The sequence below is a fragment of the Patagioenas fasciata genome, chromosome 8, assembly GCF_037038585.1.
Source record: "Patagioenas fasciata isolate bPatFas1 chromosome 8, bPatFas1.hap1, whole genome shotgun sequence".
Classification (NCBI taxonomy): Eukaryota; Metazoa; Chordata; class Aves; order Columbiformes; family Columbidae; genus Patagioenas; species Patagioenas fasciata.
The window spans coordinates 29057638-29074187 of record NC_092527.1 but is presented as its reverse complement, the minus strand read 5'-3'; the positions used below and the strand labels follow the sequence as shown (position 1 = coordinate 29074187).

At 50.0% G+C, this 16550-nt stretch overlaps 1 protein-coding gene across 1 annotated transcript in view; it reads left to right on the top strand.

Moving 5' to 3' along the window:
- The window catches only part of SLF2 (SMC5-SMC6 complex localization factor 2), a 31664-nt gene extending 28016 nt beyond the window's left edge, over positions 1-3648 (top strand). The window contains exon 20 of the mRNA XM_065843258.2: positions 867-3648. Within this exon, the coding sequence (XP_065699330.1) occupies positions 867-899 (33 nt within the window). The 3' untranslated portion in view covers positions 900-3648. The remainder of the gene's footprint in view (positions 1-866) is intronic.
- Positions 3649-16550: the final 12902 nt, after the last annotated feature.

Sequence of the window (16550 nt, the reverse complement as noted above, 5' to 3'; positions counted from 1 at the left end):
TACTAAAATGCTGGTACTGAGTCGAGTCACAGGGCCTCCCTCTGATTCTAGTCATTAGCAGATGCTTCGGAAAGGATGTTGGGGCAGGAATCCAGTGATGCTGCTCCTGCTGTGGCCTGGCAGCCTGGGACTTGGACACTACTTGAGTCCAAGGATCTTCTCATATGTTTTTAACAGCTCTTGATAACTCCTCCTCCTTTGAATGTGTCAAATTTCAAGCAGTGATTAGGAAAAGCCTTTTGTGCTCTATAAAAGTATGCAATAGTAAATAATGTTATTATTAGTCTCTCATTAAAATTTGTCTTCATAATACCTGGCTGGCTCTGCTGGGATAGGTATCTAGAACTCAGAGCTGTTTCTTCTAGTCTAGGGTTGTGAGGTTTATTTTGTGATGTGATCAGAACAATTGTGCAAGTCTTGTCTTGGAACACAAAGCTGCCTGTCTTAGGCTTATTATTCCAGTAATGTAGTGTATCACATAAAAATACCTCGCATACATGCTTAGTATTAATTTCTGTTTAAAATTATGTAGTTGACCATTTGTCTGTAAAGTCTATTAATGTACAATGTGCAAAAAAAGACACTTTGTAGTGTATGTGACGTTTCCTGTTCTAGAAGGGGGAATTAGACTGTAACACGTGGCTGCAGAAGCTACTTAGCAATTAATGGAAGTTGATAATGATGCAGGTCTTTCAGAGTTTTTTCAGAGATATTTGGGGTTGATTCACATATGGGGAAACTGGCAACTCTTTTAGAAAAGAATTTTCAGGACTTGCAACACAGTGTGGTGATCTCAAGCTAAGCACTTGCCTACTCTTATGTCACTGGTTTTCTGATTTGTTTACTATTTTGTTTTTACTCTTTAGGGAAAACTGCATGACTTCTGGGAGCCGGATTAATTAAATCTTGCCTAGTTCAGGGACAATAACGTAAAACCTCTGAAATCAAGGAAGATGTAGAATGAATGGAGTTTTACTTTGATCGGAACAGAAGAAATCAGTCACCTGAGTTAGAACTTGAGCATGATTCAGGCAAATACTCAACACACAAGGATCAAATTTGATTAACGTTGCTTTTACTACAAATACAGTACTCCTGAAAAACTGAAGTGTATTAACTGAAAAAAAACCAAACCCAGCTATTTCTTATAGCTCTGTTTGAATTGGCTAGACATACTTTATCATACTGAAAGCTGAGGGAAGTTTTCTCGTTTCCAGTGTTAATCACAAGAGGTATTTGAAAACCATATGTATTGGTTTTCTTGCCAGCACACACCTGCAAGCATTGTGTTAGATGGCTGGAAAGAGCTGCCCTGTGACGTGGGATTTGAGCTCAGAAACAGTGTCAGACCTCCCCTGTTGTGAGCAGGTGAGGAAGTCCTTCAGAACTGGGCTGAATGACAGAACTGCCTGCACGTGTTAATCTGCAAAGCAGAATTGGTATGGCCCTCCAATGTCCCTAAAAAAAAAAAAACCAAAACAAAACAAATCAAAAAAACCCCACCACCACCAAAATACAGAAGTTGCATGTGACCAAGTGGCTGCTCTTCTTTTGACTTGAGGGCAGAAACAGAGCTTAAGAGTGGCTGTGCCCAGACAGGTTAAGTGGATGCTGCTTTGCTCTGTGGTTGTGTTTTATCAAATGACAAAACGGAATTTGTTATTACAGCCATGCATTGGTTTTAACTTCCTCATCTTCAGACACTTACTTAAGCAGTGAATGTGACTGCAACAGGAAGTGATTCTGTAAGACCAAGTTATAAATGAGATCTTATTACACCAGTAGTATTGTTGTACTGCTCTTTAAGAAACAAGCAAATCTATATCTGGCTTCAGCACTTTCTCTAAAGAGAGAAAATGTGGTTCTTAAAATATTCACATAGCGGAGATTTGAAGAGATGAGCATTTGGCTACATGTGTAAAAACTGTGAAAGCCATATGAGATCTGAATTCCTTTGTGTGAAGTCTCACCACATGTGCGGTATGTGCACAAAGATCCAAGAGCTATTTGTGAAATAACCAAAGGAAGATGTGATCTCCTTTTGTGCTCTCTGTGCAAATGCCATCATTTAGATCTCACGCTGTGGTTTGTCTGTAGGATGTGTGTATATATGAAGAGAAAGTTAGGGTATTGGGTAGAAGAACCAACTGGAGCTCCCTTAACTGTTGAGATTTTTAATAATGTCAACATGTGTGTTTTAGAATACTGTTCTTTTTAATTTTTATAGATTACACTGTCTTGTCTTGTATGATAAATTCCCTGTAACTTTCCAAAATGAGAACTGCTATAAGATGGACATGTCTTATAGGGAAGGTATTTTACTTGCAAATTCATCTTGATTATTTTGTCTTTTCATTTCAAGTGCTAGAGAGTGAGCTGAAGGCTGCAGCATCTGTGTCCTTCACAGGATAATCAGCTTACCGTTGTTCAAACAAAAGTTATGCTTGTGGCATTGTTCAGGGGTGGAAAAAAAAATCCTCTTTTTTTAATCTCAACATGCTATTTAAGAATTGGCAAAATCTACCTCAAAGGGTATCTTTGTTTGGCAATAGAACTGCTTTAGGCTAAAAAAACTGTGTCATGTTATGTAGGTATGGCCGTGCCATCCTTTGCTATGCCTGTGTTTGATAGTGTATCAACCTTTCGTCTGATAGGAGTTACTTACTATGTTGAATATATCGTATGTAATTTTATTAATGTTTATATTTTTTTCTCACTAATGTCATATAAAGTTTAAAAAAATTGTAGAAAATGTTTACTGTATCTAATGTGTATATATTTTCTTACCATGTAAAGTTGAAGTTGCTGTTGTGTATATTTTGGAGAAGGATGGGGGGGGTTGATTAACAGCTTTTGTACTGCAGTTCAAAGCACATTGAAACTGCTGGCTTTTTTTTTTTTTTCCAGATAAAATAACCACTTTGATATTTACTTTTATTTAATAGAACAATGAAAAAATAAAACCAGACATGCTTTTCTAATTAAATGTCCCTACATGCAGTGGGCATGCCTCAGCTCTGTTTCACAAAAAAAACGGCTGCAGGTCCTATTTTAGTCTTGCAGCACATGCTGTAGTTCTTGGGTTCACAGCTGATTAGCTTACTATAAATGGAGAAGATCTCAAAGTAAATCTTAGCTCAGCCAGTCCTGCGTTTTCATGCTTAATGCCTGTGTATACATCCTGGCATTTTCCATCTCTCTCCCCCTCCCGCTTTGTCTGGACTTTTCCATCTGTTTTGTAGCTGAGTAGTAATTCCCCAGTTGCTTAAGTCTAGACAGGGGTTGACTTGGAGCTCATCAGTGTCCTTATGGAGGTGACCCCAATGTTTCACCGCAGAGCCTTCACGAGGGACAGCCGAGCTGAGCGCTGCTTCGGGACTCCTGGATATGAAATAGCAAACCTGCTGCCGTTGTGTTTTTCTGACTCATTTACTGGCCCCCAGAAATTACATGCATTGGAGAAGGCTGTTTGCACAGTACATGTCTTAACTGCTTTGGTTGTCTTCAGATAAGCATTTTGCACTGAGTTTTATCTGTTGGTTTTATGTTGGCTGTATTAAGAGCCATGTTGACTCATTTCATGTGAAATTAGGTGCACTTTATTGCAGTAATCATGGACAAAAAATTAAAAGCTGACTATAAAATATACATTGGTGGCTCTTTACCTTTTTCTTTTTGTTTTATTTCCTGACAAGTGTTTGTGTGGCTTAAGAAAACCTCCTGGCTTTAAGGTGAAGAATCCTGCCAGCAAAACTATTTGCACATCTCATTCTCACTGCGCCTGTTGTGGATCTTAGTAATGGATGGGGATTTCAGAAGTGATTAATGGCTTGCAGGTTGTTCTGGCTGAAGGTCAGTAGGACACATACGCTTCACTGATGCTGTGGCTGCAGGAACTCTCTGAAGTCCCCAAAGCTAATAGTTGAGCTGAGACTATCTTTGGGAAAGGCTGGTGACTGGAACAAACATGAAGTGCACCGGTGAGATTGCTTCATGATAGGATTTTAGAGGTAGCATTTCAACGTGGAGAAAAGACCCTTTTTAATCACGAGGGCTGGATACTGCAGTGGTGATTTTTCAGAGCATGGGCGAGCCGGGGCTGTCTCCATCAAAGGTGCCCGTGCTCAGCATTGCCTGGCAGCCAGCTCTGGGTCTTTGTGGTGGGCATGTGGGCTGGAAGGGAGCTGCCGCTTGCTGGGACATTTGAGCAGGTAGCTGAGGTAGCTGGGTTACAGAGAGGGTTATTCTGCTGACCTTGTCACTACCAGGAATACACCAAGCCACAGGGCTAACACTGGTCTTGTATGTTTGTTTTCTTTCTTTGTCAGAACTGCATACATAGCATAGTATGGCTTGGGTTTGTGTTTTGTTGTGGGTTTCTGTTGTTTCATTTTTGTTTGTTTGGTGGTGGGGTTGATTGGTTTGTTTGTTTTGTGGGTTATGGGTTTGGGGTTTTTTGTTGTTTTTGTTTGGGGGTATGTTTGTTTGTTTTTCTTCCACTGGCTTTTACTGTCTGTGTGACTTTCTCTTCCACTGGAAGGGGTAAATCAGAAAGGGTGCTGCTGGACATGCTCCTGGTACTTCTGGGGACTTGTTCCTTGGGCTTACAAGCTCTTGAGAAACTACTTGCCCAAAGTTCCCCAGTGGGGAAGCCCCACCGTGCCCAGAGGGTAGCTTTTGGCACTGGCACACCAGAGCTTGTTTCAGTGTCCCAGAAAGGAAAAGGCTTTCGAGGACAGGCTGGGTGCTGTGTGGGGAGCCAACCTGGAAAGCAGAGCAGAGGCTGATGAGGTTGTACGAGCCCAGGCAGCTGCTCTGGGATCCACCCTTGGAGCTCCAAAGGAGCTGCCCAAAGAGGTCAGACCATCATTAGTGGATTTGGCTCATTCCTTGTGGTTTAAGTTATCAGAACGCATTTTCCCATCTTCCCCCCAGGCTGTGAAATACCTTGATGTTTTGCCTTGTGGATATTTTCCCAGCTTTACTGGTGGGGCCCCTTCTTATCTAGTGTTGAAAAGGGCTTTCAGTGCTGGGGAGTGGTGTGGGCTGCTGATGGGGAAGATCAGCCGGAGAAAGTAAATTCCTTGAAGGTATTCTGCTTGTGGAGGTGCTTTTAGTTTTGCCTGACTGCTGCTTTTTTCAGCAAGTGCTGCTTTGCCTTTGCAGTAAGGAATTTGAAAGGGAATATTTTATCTGATATCAAAAGTAGGGCTGGGTGATGAAAGAGGAAAAACATTCCTATCTTCCCATTGTGATATTTTGGTCTGTGTGCTGAAAGCTGGTCCCCACACTTCCAGGCTGCTGGTTAAGATGTGTTTTCAGGTGACTTTTAAGCAGCATTTAGATGTGTTGTACTCCTCTGAATGTCTCCCCTGTCTCTGCATGGTGAGGTACTGCTTGTGTTTCAGCTTCCCAGCCACCTCCCAGTTCCTGTGGGGAGGTCACAGGGGAGGGGATGGAAACTGGAATTGTTCCCTTCATTGTCATCAAGGCGTCTTTGCCATCAGCCTGGGGGGAGACCTGAAGCTTTTCAAGACAGGTTTGGCCTGTATGGTGTCTATGGAAGGGCTCCTGGCCACGGGATACAGGGCTGTTTTCACACACCCTTCTCCAAGCGCTTCCCTTGGGATTTGCATTCACCGCTGCGCTGCTGAAGCTGGGCGAGCGATGCTCCTTTGCCCCCTCAGAGAAAAGCAGAAAGGGTAAATAGGTTTTTGCTGCTTTTGTGCTATAGGGTGAGCGTCCTTCACCGGAGCAGCGCATGCTGGCAGCTGGGACTCAGCTTGCAGCCTCCGTGGCTTTGCCTCCGAGTCTTGGGCTCTCATTTCTCACAGCCTGTTTCGAGATGACAGTCCTGGCTCTCCAGCGCAGGCGGGAGCAGGGGGTCCCTTTCCTTTCCGGGCTGACCACCAGGCTCCGGTTGGAATAGAAATAGCTTAAAGCTGCCAGGCTCGGCGATGGGGAGGGGATGGCTAGGCATTAAGCTTCATGCTTTATTCACGCTGCAGGCTTTTATAAAAGCAGCGTAAATCATGCAGGGCAGCCATGGGCTCTCCAGACAACATCATTCAGGCTCTCGGACACATTGATTGCATGCTGGAAACTGAACCTGTCCCCTTTGCTCTAACCCAACCTGCGCGGAGAGGCCTGGCGGATGAAGGTGGTGAGATGCTGTGCCGCATATCAGCTCTCCTCCATGTTCATGGAACACTGCATGTCTCCCCTGTGTTCTAACCTATTTTTTTGATATTTTGGGCTTCAGCATTGTTATGGTAAGGTTTGCACAGCACAACGTGTTTTTCCCTCCAGTTGATTTTCTCTTATTAGCCCATTTTTCCTCTTGCCCTCATTCTGTTTTTCCCCACAGTATGCGAACGCCGTTTGCTGAGAAACTGTGTCAGCCTTCCTCGTAATTAAGAGTCTGGCAGGAGTCAGCGCGACAGTCATTTTGGAGATGACGCTTCCAGTTTGGAGCTGACAGTAAGCTGGGGTGCTGAGGCAGGGGCTGCGTGCGGGGGTGAGGGGATGTTCTGATGTTCTGCGGCTGAACGGGGCAGAGGGACCCACCAGGAGCCTGGCACCGGAGCAGTGAGTACTCTGGGTACATCTCACCTGGGGAATTTAAACTGTGTCTTCTTGAAAAGCAGCTCCTGGAATGCTTAAATTCTAGGTTATATCCCATGTTTAGCCATTTGGGAGGGAAACTGCATGTGTGTGTATAGGACAGGAATAAATTGCAATGGCTGTTAGTTGGCTGCATCTCTACAGCTCAGAAATAGTTGTAATGTTGGAAAATAAGATGGAGGGCTCAACAATCAAATGGCCTAAAAAAGGGTAAATAGAAGTTATTCGGTGGTGGTTTGTAATTTGGCTTCAGACTCTGTAGCTCTTTCATTAGCAGGAAGGCTCAAAGCAAACCAAAGGAGACAGGCTGGGGATCTGCTTGACTCAGGATGTTGTGGATCCTAAAAGCTTAGAGGTTCAAAGAGCATTTCATGGCAGAAAAATCCATCAGGGTCTATGGAATCAAAGTGGCCGTTGTTGGCTGAGAAAGCTTCAGGCTGCTGATCCCTGGAGGACGAGAGCAAGTGGCCGGGGAGGTGCCCTGGGCCTCTGTCCTGCTCCTGTGCCCCCTGCAAGGTGCCAGGATTTTGGGCCAGCACAATGGGGTGCGTGTGTGCTTTATGTGAATGGCCAAGGGATTTCACATCGTGCCTTCTCGCGGTTCACAACCTGTCAGGTCCGCAACTGTGACACTCCTTGAGCTTCTAACACAGATGTTGCTGTTGAAGGTGCTGCCAGCCCTCGCTCAGAAGGAGCCAAGCAAAGTGTGTGGGATCAGATGTCTCATGTGGCTGAAGAAAAAACAGTGGCTTTTTTTTGATCTTTCTAATGACACTGCAAAGGAGACCAGGAAAACAAGTTGTGTGGTTCAGGACCTCCCGCAGAACACAATAATGCCCAACCAACCACACACCGAAGCTGACCTCCTTCCTCTCTCCTCCCACCCTACCCAGAGATGTTTGCAGCTAGTGGCAAAGTAAAAATAAGGGCATATGAGGACTTTTTTTTTAATCTTCTTATGTGGTACCTTCAGAACAGAATTCAGCATTTTCCCTCTCTGGTTGCTGTGTTGGATTTGCCTCTTGGGGGCAACCTCACCCCGCTCCAGCTGGGAGCATGGCTTCTGTCACTGCAGAGACAAAAGGGAGTTCAACATGCTTGGGAGATGGTGACTCACTGCGCATCTCTTGCTGCCTTTGCCTTATCAGATCATTTTTGGCAATCTAGGTCATTATTTGCTGAAAGGATTTAAGGAAGACCATTGAGGTTGACCGTCCATGGCTTTTCAGGAGTGATATGATCAGTTCTTGAAGGTCCCTTTCCAGGCTTGGAGTCCTTCAAAGTTTTTCCTGCCCTGCAGAGAGGAGGGTGGCATAGAAGGACATGTGGTTTATGGTTCTGGTTTAATGGATAGTGCATGAATCTATGAGGAAAATTTACAATGGTCTCCCTGCTGTTCCTTTGCCCAGCATCCCTTGGACTATCACTAAGCCCATCAACCCTGCGGTTGCTCTGACTGGCGTATAGGGGTGATAGCAAACTTATTGTTCCAGCTCTGTTTTAGCCCTGTGTTCCTGAGCAGGCATCTCATACAAACCCCATCCATAAATAACCAGTTGCACTTATTTAAAGGGCATTGAGGTAGATGGTAGAATAAAGGGAGTATTATTCATGCTTCGTGCTGTGGTTCCTAATGGTACTTTACACGCTGATATGACCTACAAAGCTAGTTGTTTCGTGCCTGCAGTGCTCTGATGTTCTTCTTACCCTGAGGGTCAGAAATGACAAGAATAAACGATCGTGACGGGTGTCTTGCGAATCCTCGCTCCCTTGCCTTGGACGTGTCCTTGTGAGGAAGCAGCTGGGTGACACTGTGACATTGCTGGCGCAGGCAGAGCGGGAGCAGTGGGCTCCTCCAGCCGCAGGAGGCAGACGGGGCAGCCTTCACGTGAGTTGTGAGGGCAGATCGATTTATCCGTATTCCTGTTTCACCTTCTCCCCGAAGCACAGAGATGCAGTTGGGACTGGGGAGGGAGGTCGGCCCGAACCCAGCGCACATGGGAACCCACCCAGAGAAAACCTCGGCAGAGGAGGCTGGCACGAGCAGGGTTAACCACAGACCCTGGAGCTTTAGGGGGTGGCCAAAAGAGGGGTGCAGGACTCAGAAGGACTGAGTCAGACCTGCTGGGAGAGCAGCTCCTGGCTCCAGCCAGCCTGGGTGCTCGGACAGCAGCGACCGCGCAGCCCATTAACTCAGCCCTGCGGCACTCGCTGTGCTGGCCTGGACTCTGTCCTGCTTAATAGCTCCCTCTTCTTGCCTTTTTTTTTTCTTTTTAATAAAGGTAAATTAGCTATATGGATATGCAGGAACATGAATCAAAGGAATTTGGCTGACTCTTGAACGTGCCATTTGTATAGAGATGTGCTAAAGCACCAGGATGCGAGGGATGCAGCCTACTCAGAAAACACCTGAGGACAAAAAAAATGCTTTTAAGGCATCTCACTGCAGCTTCCCAAAATCTGATTACAGGGTGGGGGGAGTCAAGCTTTGGAATACATTAACTCAGCTGAACAGCACAGGGAGGTGGTGCCAGCAAGAAGCAAATCAATTCCCGAAGGCTGCGGAGAAATTTCAGTAACTTGGAGCTTCAGAGCAGGCTGGCTACACTTAGAAGAGTTATGTTTCACCTGAAATATTTAACAGTGGGCATTTCAAATGCTCTGTGTATCTAAAGAGCACACCAAAAATCTCCTCACAAGGAGATTTCAGAGAAACCTTTGGCTCACACAATGCTTTCCACAGGCTAAGGTTGTTTGTTTTTAAAAAGTGAAAAAGGCACAGCATGGGAAGGGTTAGATTCTGGCCTCTGACACAGGGAAGTAAAAATTACCATGTAATGAATGCCGAGCTGCTTTTGGGACATGTGCTGCTAGATCTGTTGTTAGGCAGGAGATGTTTCCATGGCAAAACCACCATCCTAAATGGCACTGTAACTCAGAGATGCAGCAGTGGCCCCGGGGACCATGTTCCCAGGCCATTCTGAGCATCCTGTCAGAGGAGGTGGGAGTGCGGTGGCGGGGGGGATCAGGGGGTGATGCTCCCTGTGCCGCTGCTGCAGCGCTGGGGAGGCTGTCACCTCAACATTTTTCAGTCCTTTCTGACTTTAGAAGAAAACTACGACAAAAGACAAGCTAGAAATAGCTCATTTTATCTCAGCAGACAAATAACTTGCTTTGAGCATCATTGTCACTCAGGCTAAATTACTTTTAGATGTTTTTAATGACTGGGTAACATTTTTCAGCTGCTCATTCTGCAGCACCCTGCTGGGGAAGAGTCGATCTGTAAAGACCAAGGACTCTGATATCGTGGTGGTTGTTCCTGGCATTCATTTGGTGTTAGTTTGATATGTGATTCCCTGTGGTAGAGATGTTTTGTGTTAAATTTACAGCTACAAGCTCTTTCCTTTGCATAAGGAGATCTATTTCCAAAAGGAGCTGGGAGACTGGATACGTGTGGAGCAGCAGGAGGTCAGTGATGCAGAGGAGAAACTCTGTGAGACTGAAGGTGACAGTCCAAATCCTGTCTGCACTAAGGTTGACATTACTGTAGGGCTGGAAGGATTTTAACCTGTCATTTGTTACCCCTACCTTTAATTTCACTTGCAATGCATGGCACAGGGAGCTGTGACTTTCAAAACGATCCCAACAGGGACACAGTTTGCGACATCAGCCACGCAGGTTTCCCAGATCCCTCTTTCTGAGGCAGGTACAGCTTTTGCATTTGTTCCCAAAGGCAGCTTTTAAGCCACTTGCCTTCACCATCTCTGGGTTTTGCAGCTCTTCTAGGAAATATATTTTTAAATCCAAGCTCATAAATTTTGGAAGCTACTCCCCTTCCCCCACCCCCTCACCCCTATCATAGTGTCAAAGCTGAAGAAAAACAGTGAGAGCGATGGATACGCCTGGCTCTGCTTGCTATTGCTTTCCCTGTGCATGAGGGGTTATTTACTGCACTGCTCAGGTTGTTTCTTCTTTGGTGGCATTGACAGCAGCGTTGGGGTTTGGTGCCTGGTAAGCAGAGGCTGCACACAGGTCAGCCTGGGAGCAGGTAGGGCTGTGGAGGTCACTTGGCAAGGCAGCTCAAAGGGCCAAAAGGTGAAGCCATGGGGATGTGAATCCTGGCCGGTGGCTTGGCACAGAGGGTGGGTGCTGGGGGCTGTTACACCCTGCTGGCTTTAGCTCTGAAGGGCGCAGGTTAGCTCACCCAAAAGGGCAGCTCTTAAAACCCACCGGTGTTGCCCCAGCCCCTGCACATCCCCAGGGACACATGTTGCTGCTCTTGGCAGCATGTCCCAGGGACTTGCCCTGCCACACAGGGAAAACAGAGGGGGCTTTGCCCTAGCTGCAGAGAGACCCCCTGTACTCCCTGACCAGAATGGAGCCCCCCTGCTTTTACTGGGAGCAGCTGGGATGACAGGCAGAGGGGTTGCTGGTGTCCAGCTGAGCCAGGCGCTCCTAATGGGACTGGAGCTGTAGCTCTGCCCCTTCCCCACCTGCAGCCACTGCAGTCCTGCTCCTGCCTCAAAGCCAGGACTAGACCCCACATCAAGCCCAAAACACCTCTCCCAGTGGCTGCTGCTGTTTGTCCCCTGTGCTGCAGGAGCATCCCGAAGCAGCCCTGCCTGGTTGAAAGGCAGGTCAGGAGCCTGCCCTCCCGCAGTCTCGCCAGCCGTTCCCCGCAGGTGCGCTGTCGACAGATCCCGAGCCAGGCACATGCTTTCCACTGGTTCTGAGAGGTTTGCAGACAAGCAAAGCAAAGCCCTCCGGCTCCCCGTGTGAGCGCCTGTCCTCTGTGAACCCCCGTGCGTCTCTCGCAGCCGGGCTTGTGGAAACACATCGGAGGCTGCTGTGACTCAGCTGCTTCTCCCCTGAGAAAATCCACCCTGGCACCGCGCTCTGCTCCATGGCTGGGGCTGCTGGCACCTGGCAGCTTCATCAGCAAATGGCCTTGGGCAAAACATCCCAATTTCCACTGTCAAACACTTACAGGGGAAAAATCCAGCATCTGATCTTGTGGGAAGTCGGGGCAGCAACTCTGCTGCTGTACTGAGCTGGAGGGAAAAGTCTCATCCCTGCCCAAAACCAAGCCCTGGGCTGGAGTGGCTGCAGCACGAGCTGGCTGTTCAGCTGCCTTCTGGTCTACCCCTGCCTTTTTCCAGCTCTTTATAGCTTTCTCAGACAAACTCTTCCGCAATTGTAATTTTCCTTGCTGGCTCTTAGCCCAAAGAAACAGTGGTTTGGAAAGTTTGCTCAATGACTCGAAGGGAAGAGGCTCCTGACTTTTCATGCTCTCTGCCCACTGGAGTATTTTTTTTTCTTGAGGCTAATCTGTGGAGCATCACACTTGGCTTGACGAGTCTATGACACTCTCAGAAAACAAATCCAAGCATGGTGAGCTTGTGCCCATCTGCTGGGAAGCCATGAGTGTCACCACCAGGCTCCGGGCATCACTGGTGGCTCTTTCTGCTCCTCTGCTTCACGCAGTGCTCCCAGCCCAGAGCCTGGGCAGGCTGGTCCTGGGGCGGGCGGAGGGGACTGCTGAGATGATGGATGCTGGAGCGATGAGACTGGACTCATGGTGTGGGGTTGGCATGCTGCCTACTGGGCTTTTCTTCCGCAAAGGCAGACAAAGCAGTGATGCTGGTCTCACAGCATGGTTAAGGGATGGAGGGGCCTGGAGAAAGGCTGGCTTGCTCGTTGTTGTTTTCTCTTGTCAAAAGGGAAAAGTACCTGGTTTTCCGCTGGTGGTTTTGACGTTATAACTTGCCTCTAGGTACAGTGTGGGCTGGCACGGCTATAGCATGAGTTTCATAACTCTTTTGCAGGTTTCATAAATCCCCAGCTCCTGGAGTGCTGTGATTTTGTAACTCCTAGCTTTCAAACCAGTCTGGAGAGCAGCTTGAAACGGTCGGCAGCCTGCTGCCCCCTGCACTGCAGAGGCTTGCAAACCATACTGAGGTTTTATCTCACTATTTTTTTGCTCAGGGCAAGGGAAAGGAAGGCTGCAGGCACTGCTGGGGAGGAGCCAGACCTGTGCCAGGAAGCAGTTTCCTACAAAAGCCCTGAGCAGCATCATGGGTTTGATAGTCATCATCACCCCGTCAGCACTACAACCCCAAAACTGAGGGCTTCATAACACACTGCTTCCATGGTGTGCACCCCTGCCACCGTATTTCCAGTTTAATGCTGGCTGTTACTCCGTCCTACAAAGTTGTTTGTATATATGCCACTGTGATCCATAATGAAACGCTCTTCCTGGCTAAACCTGGTTCCCAGTGGTGGTGGGGAGGGCAAGGGTCTCCTGCCAGTCACTTGGGACACCCCTGTGCCTGGGGCATCCCCTATGGTCCTGGCCATGTGGGATGAATTTGAGAGGGGGCACAAGGGGGCTGGCATGTTTTAGGCCTGCAGGCAGGATGGGGGTCCCTTGGCACCCAGGGTGGCAGTGGGTGCTGAGCTACAGCCAAACCAGACGACACTTCATCCCCAGCAGAGCCTGAGGCACAGGGGTGTTGTGTATTAAGCAACTTGATGCATGTCTTTTTGTGCTGTAGTGGGGTCCCCCACATCTCCCCAGGAAGGCTGCAGGCTGGTGATGGCTGGAGAAACGTCTCTTGCTGCGGGCCAGGCAGGGAGCAGCTGGCAGCACTGCTGCCCTGGGCGCTGAGCTGCAACCCAAGAGCGCACAGGTTGCTGGCTCCCGGGCTCAGGGTGTGCTGGGAGAGCTGATCCGCACTAATCCCATCAATATTTCACAGCGCTGTGGCCCTGTTATAAACATGTGCATCATCTGGGAAGCTGGCTGGGATGGGGGTACAGTACCTAGTGAAACATGAGAGCTGACACAGCTTTGCCTTCACTCCTTGGGCATCAGAGGGGTGAAAGGGGCTGGCCACGGGTGTTCTACCCCTGCTGTGGGTAGGGGCTATCTGGCAGAGACGAGTGAACCCAAACATGCTGGCTGAGCATGGGCACCGTGGGCTTTGCCATGTGCCAGAGCCATGGGTCTGTGCTGTGATGGGCAGCTGCCAGCACAGGCAAAGGGCAGCTGACCCTGGCGGGGACAGGGCTGTCCCATGGGACAAACTCACTCTGCCCAGTCCTCTCTCAGTGGGACACGGTGTTTAATTGACAACAAGAAGAAATTAAACAGTAACCAGACTCTGGGCTGGTGATCAGGGCACTAAAGCATTTCCTCTTCCTAAAGGCTGTTTGGATTAGCAGGGAGAAAAGAGTATTAAGAATAAAATCTCCTTGCATGGCTGTGGGGAGGGCAGTTTCCCAAGGTGCTGTGGCATGACCCAAAGGCCCCCCTGCTCCAGGCTATCCTGGGGGCTGCAAGGCTGCTCTGATGGGAAATTCCCCTTCCAGCACCTTGCTGGCCCTGGGCTGAGGCTGGAGCACAAGACAGACCACCCTGCTTGGTAGCACCGCTCTGTGGGGCAGGGGGATGCAGGCGCAGGAAGGAGTCAGTTTGGCTCCTGCCCGCTGCCATCTGCATCTCACTCTGGCTTTTGGAAAACCTGTGCAAATAAGAGCAAGGCCCTGGCCTTCAGCCTCGTGGGGGCCCTAAATTCCTTCAGTCAATTTTGCGGGGGCAGCAGAGCAGGCGAAGGCTCTGAAAATAGATCTGTTTCAGCTGCCGATGACTCGTGTTAATTAATTAAAGCCTCTCAAGCTCAGGCCTGTAAATACACAGTGCCGAACCGCGCCAGGCTCTGCTTACTCTTTGCTCATGCCCTAATTACCCCACTGCGAGGCCAGGAGCTAACGCATCTCCAATTTGCGCTGAGTTCGTCTTGCAGCCACGTGGGAGTTTGCCTGCCTGCCTGCGCTGCTCGCACGGGCAGGGAGAATTGCTCTGCGGGATGGGACATGCATAGCGCCCCGGAGAGGGAGGGAGCCTTGGGCAGCCCCCTCCCAACCCTGGCACCCCCTTCCCCAGTGCCCATGGGCCGGTTCTTCCTGTCACTGGCCCTACAACCTCCATCTGCACCTCTGCTAAGGCAGGGGATGGATTAGGAGCAGATATGAGGGACCAGCTGGCTCGCAGCATCCTAAGCCCCCATCCTAGTGCAAGACAGGCTGGCCAAAAGCACCCCTACCTTGCAGCAGCACCTGCTGCTTCAAGCTGCCCTCCTGCTGCCCGGATAGTGCTCCAGGTCCAGCCAGGCAGGGCTGTGGGTGAGCCCAGCTCCCTGTGCATGGGCATCCCACTTCCGCAGGGTGGGTGGAGAGGCGAGGCAAGGCGTGGAGGAGGTGCTGGGGGTTTGCCCAAGGACAGGAGGAAATGGTAATTAGTTGCTGGAGCATACAGGAGGTGAGGGAGTGAGGACAGGGAGCGCTGGAGGAGGTGGGTAGTGTCTCTGCTTTGCTCTCCTGGAGTCCCTGGGAATGGGGACAAGGAACGGGTCCTGGCATCTCAGGCTGGGTAAGGGGATGGTGGCCGTTTGGTAAGCATGTGCAAGGGTGACAGGAGCCACCCCATTCATAGGAGTACCCAGAGGGGTCCCTCCTCAGCTCAGATCCATCAGTGTGGGGAGACTGGAGGGATTCAAGCCTCTGTTACTTTCCCTCACACTCATGATGTTTTTAGGAGGCCAGACCCTGGCAGTTAAAGGCCTTGAAAGCAGCATGTCAGCTGGTCTCCCCATGGTAGCACCCTGGCCCTGCCAACCCTACCAGCCATAAAGGGTCCAGGTGGTGGGGAGGGCTCAGCCAGGCCTGACCCTCATCATCAGATGATACTAGGCAACTTCAGGACAACCCACTCAGCGCTAAGCCCTGTGACAGGTCCAGCTCTGGGTCTGCAGGGTATGGGGTCGAGGCGGTCATTGTCCCCCTCCTGGAGACCCCACCCCTTGTGGAGGGCTGGTGTGGAGTGGAGGGGATGAGCCAGTGCTGTGACTGGGTACCACATGGCTTTGTAAACACAGGTTGGCAGCGCTTGGCCACCCTGCCAGCTTTGGGCGCTGCAATCTGGTGTGTGCAGGCGCAGCATCTCCCCACCTACCGCTCCAGCTGATTTTCAGTTGCCCTAGATCCAACCTGCTGATTACGTAGAGCGCTCAGGGTTTTGCTTTCGGGAGCCCTGCCACCACAATGGGTAAGGAGGAAGGGTTGGCCAGGTGCTGAGAGCTTGCCAAAGGAAAGCAAACACAGGCCTGAATCTGGCAGCTCCTGCCTGTAGGGAGGAGCCACAGAAGCCACCCAGCACAAAAAGGCTCCACATGGGGTTGTAGAGAAACCATTACCTGCCTGTGCTTCTGAACAAGCTTCTACCATGGGTAAAGGCAGACTAAATGGGGAGGCATGTGTTGTAGCAGTGTAAACATGGGGCATGGTGCCTCAGTCAGGGGTGCAAGGACCCAGGGTGGGTTCAGGGGGTGAGGAGCCTTGGAGGACACTGTGGCATTGGCTGGGTGGCTGTGGTGTGATGACGCCGCGTGTGCTGTGCTAGCAGAGTGGGAACGATGCTTATCTGCATTCAGCAACACTTTTTTATAGTCACAAGCCCAAGTTACCAGCCCTCTGCCTCCCTGGCCTTGCAAAGAGCTTGAACACAGGCTCCCCTGCCAGCGGCCTTTTTGGGGCTGTGTCACCCAACCTGCCCGTGCTGAGCAAACCGCCCCCCCCTTCCCCCCCACCGCGTGCTGACCGTCCCTGCCGCGGGGGGGGCGTTGCCGTGGCTCTGCTGAGAGAAACGCCGCCGCCTGCCCCCCCCAGCATCTGCTGGGCAGACCCAGCGCAGGGGTAACCCGGTGCCGGGTCCCCGCCGTGCCGCTCCTGCCCTTGCTCCTCCGCGGGACCCGTGCTGGGTGGCTCCGGGCCGGGGCTGGGCACCGCGGCCTCCGCCTCCGCGCACCGCTGGGCGGCAGGGGGCGGTGCGGCACGGCTCGGTACGGCTCGGTACAGCGGGGCCGCGC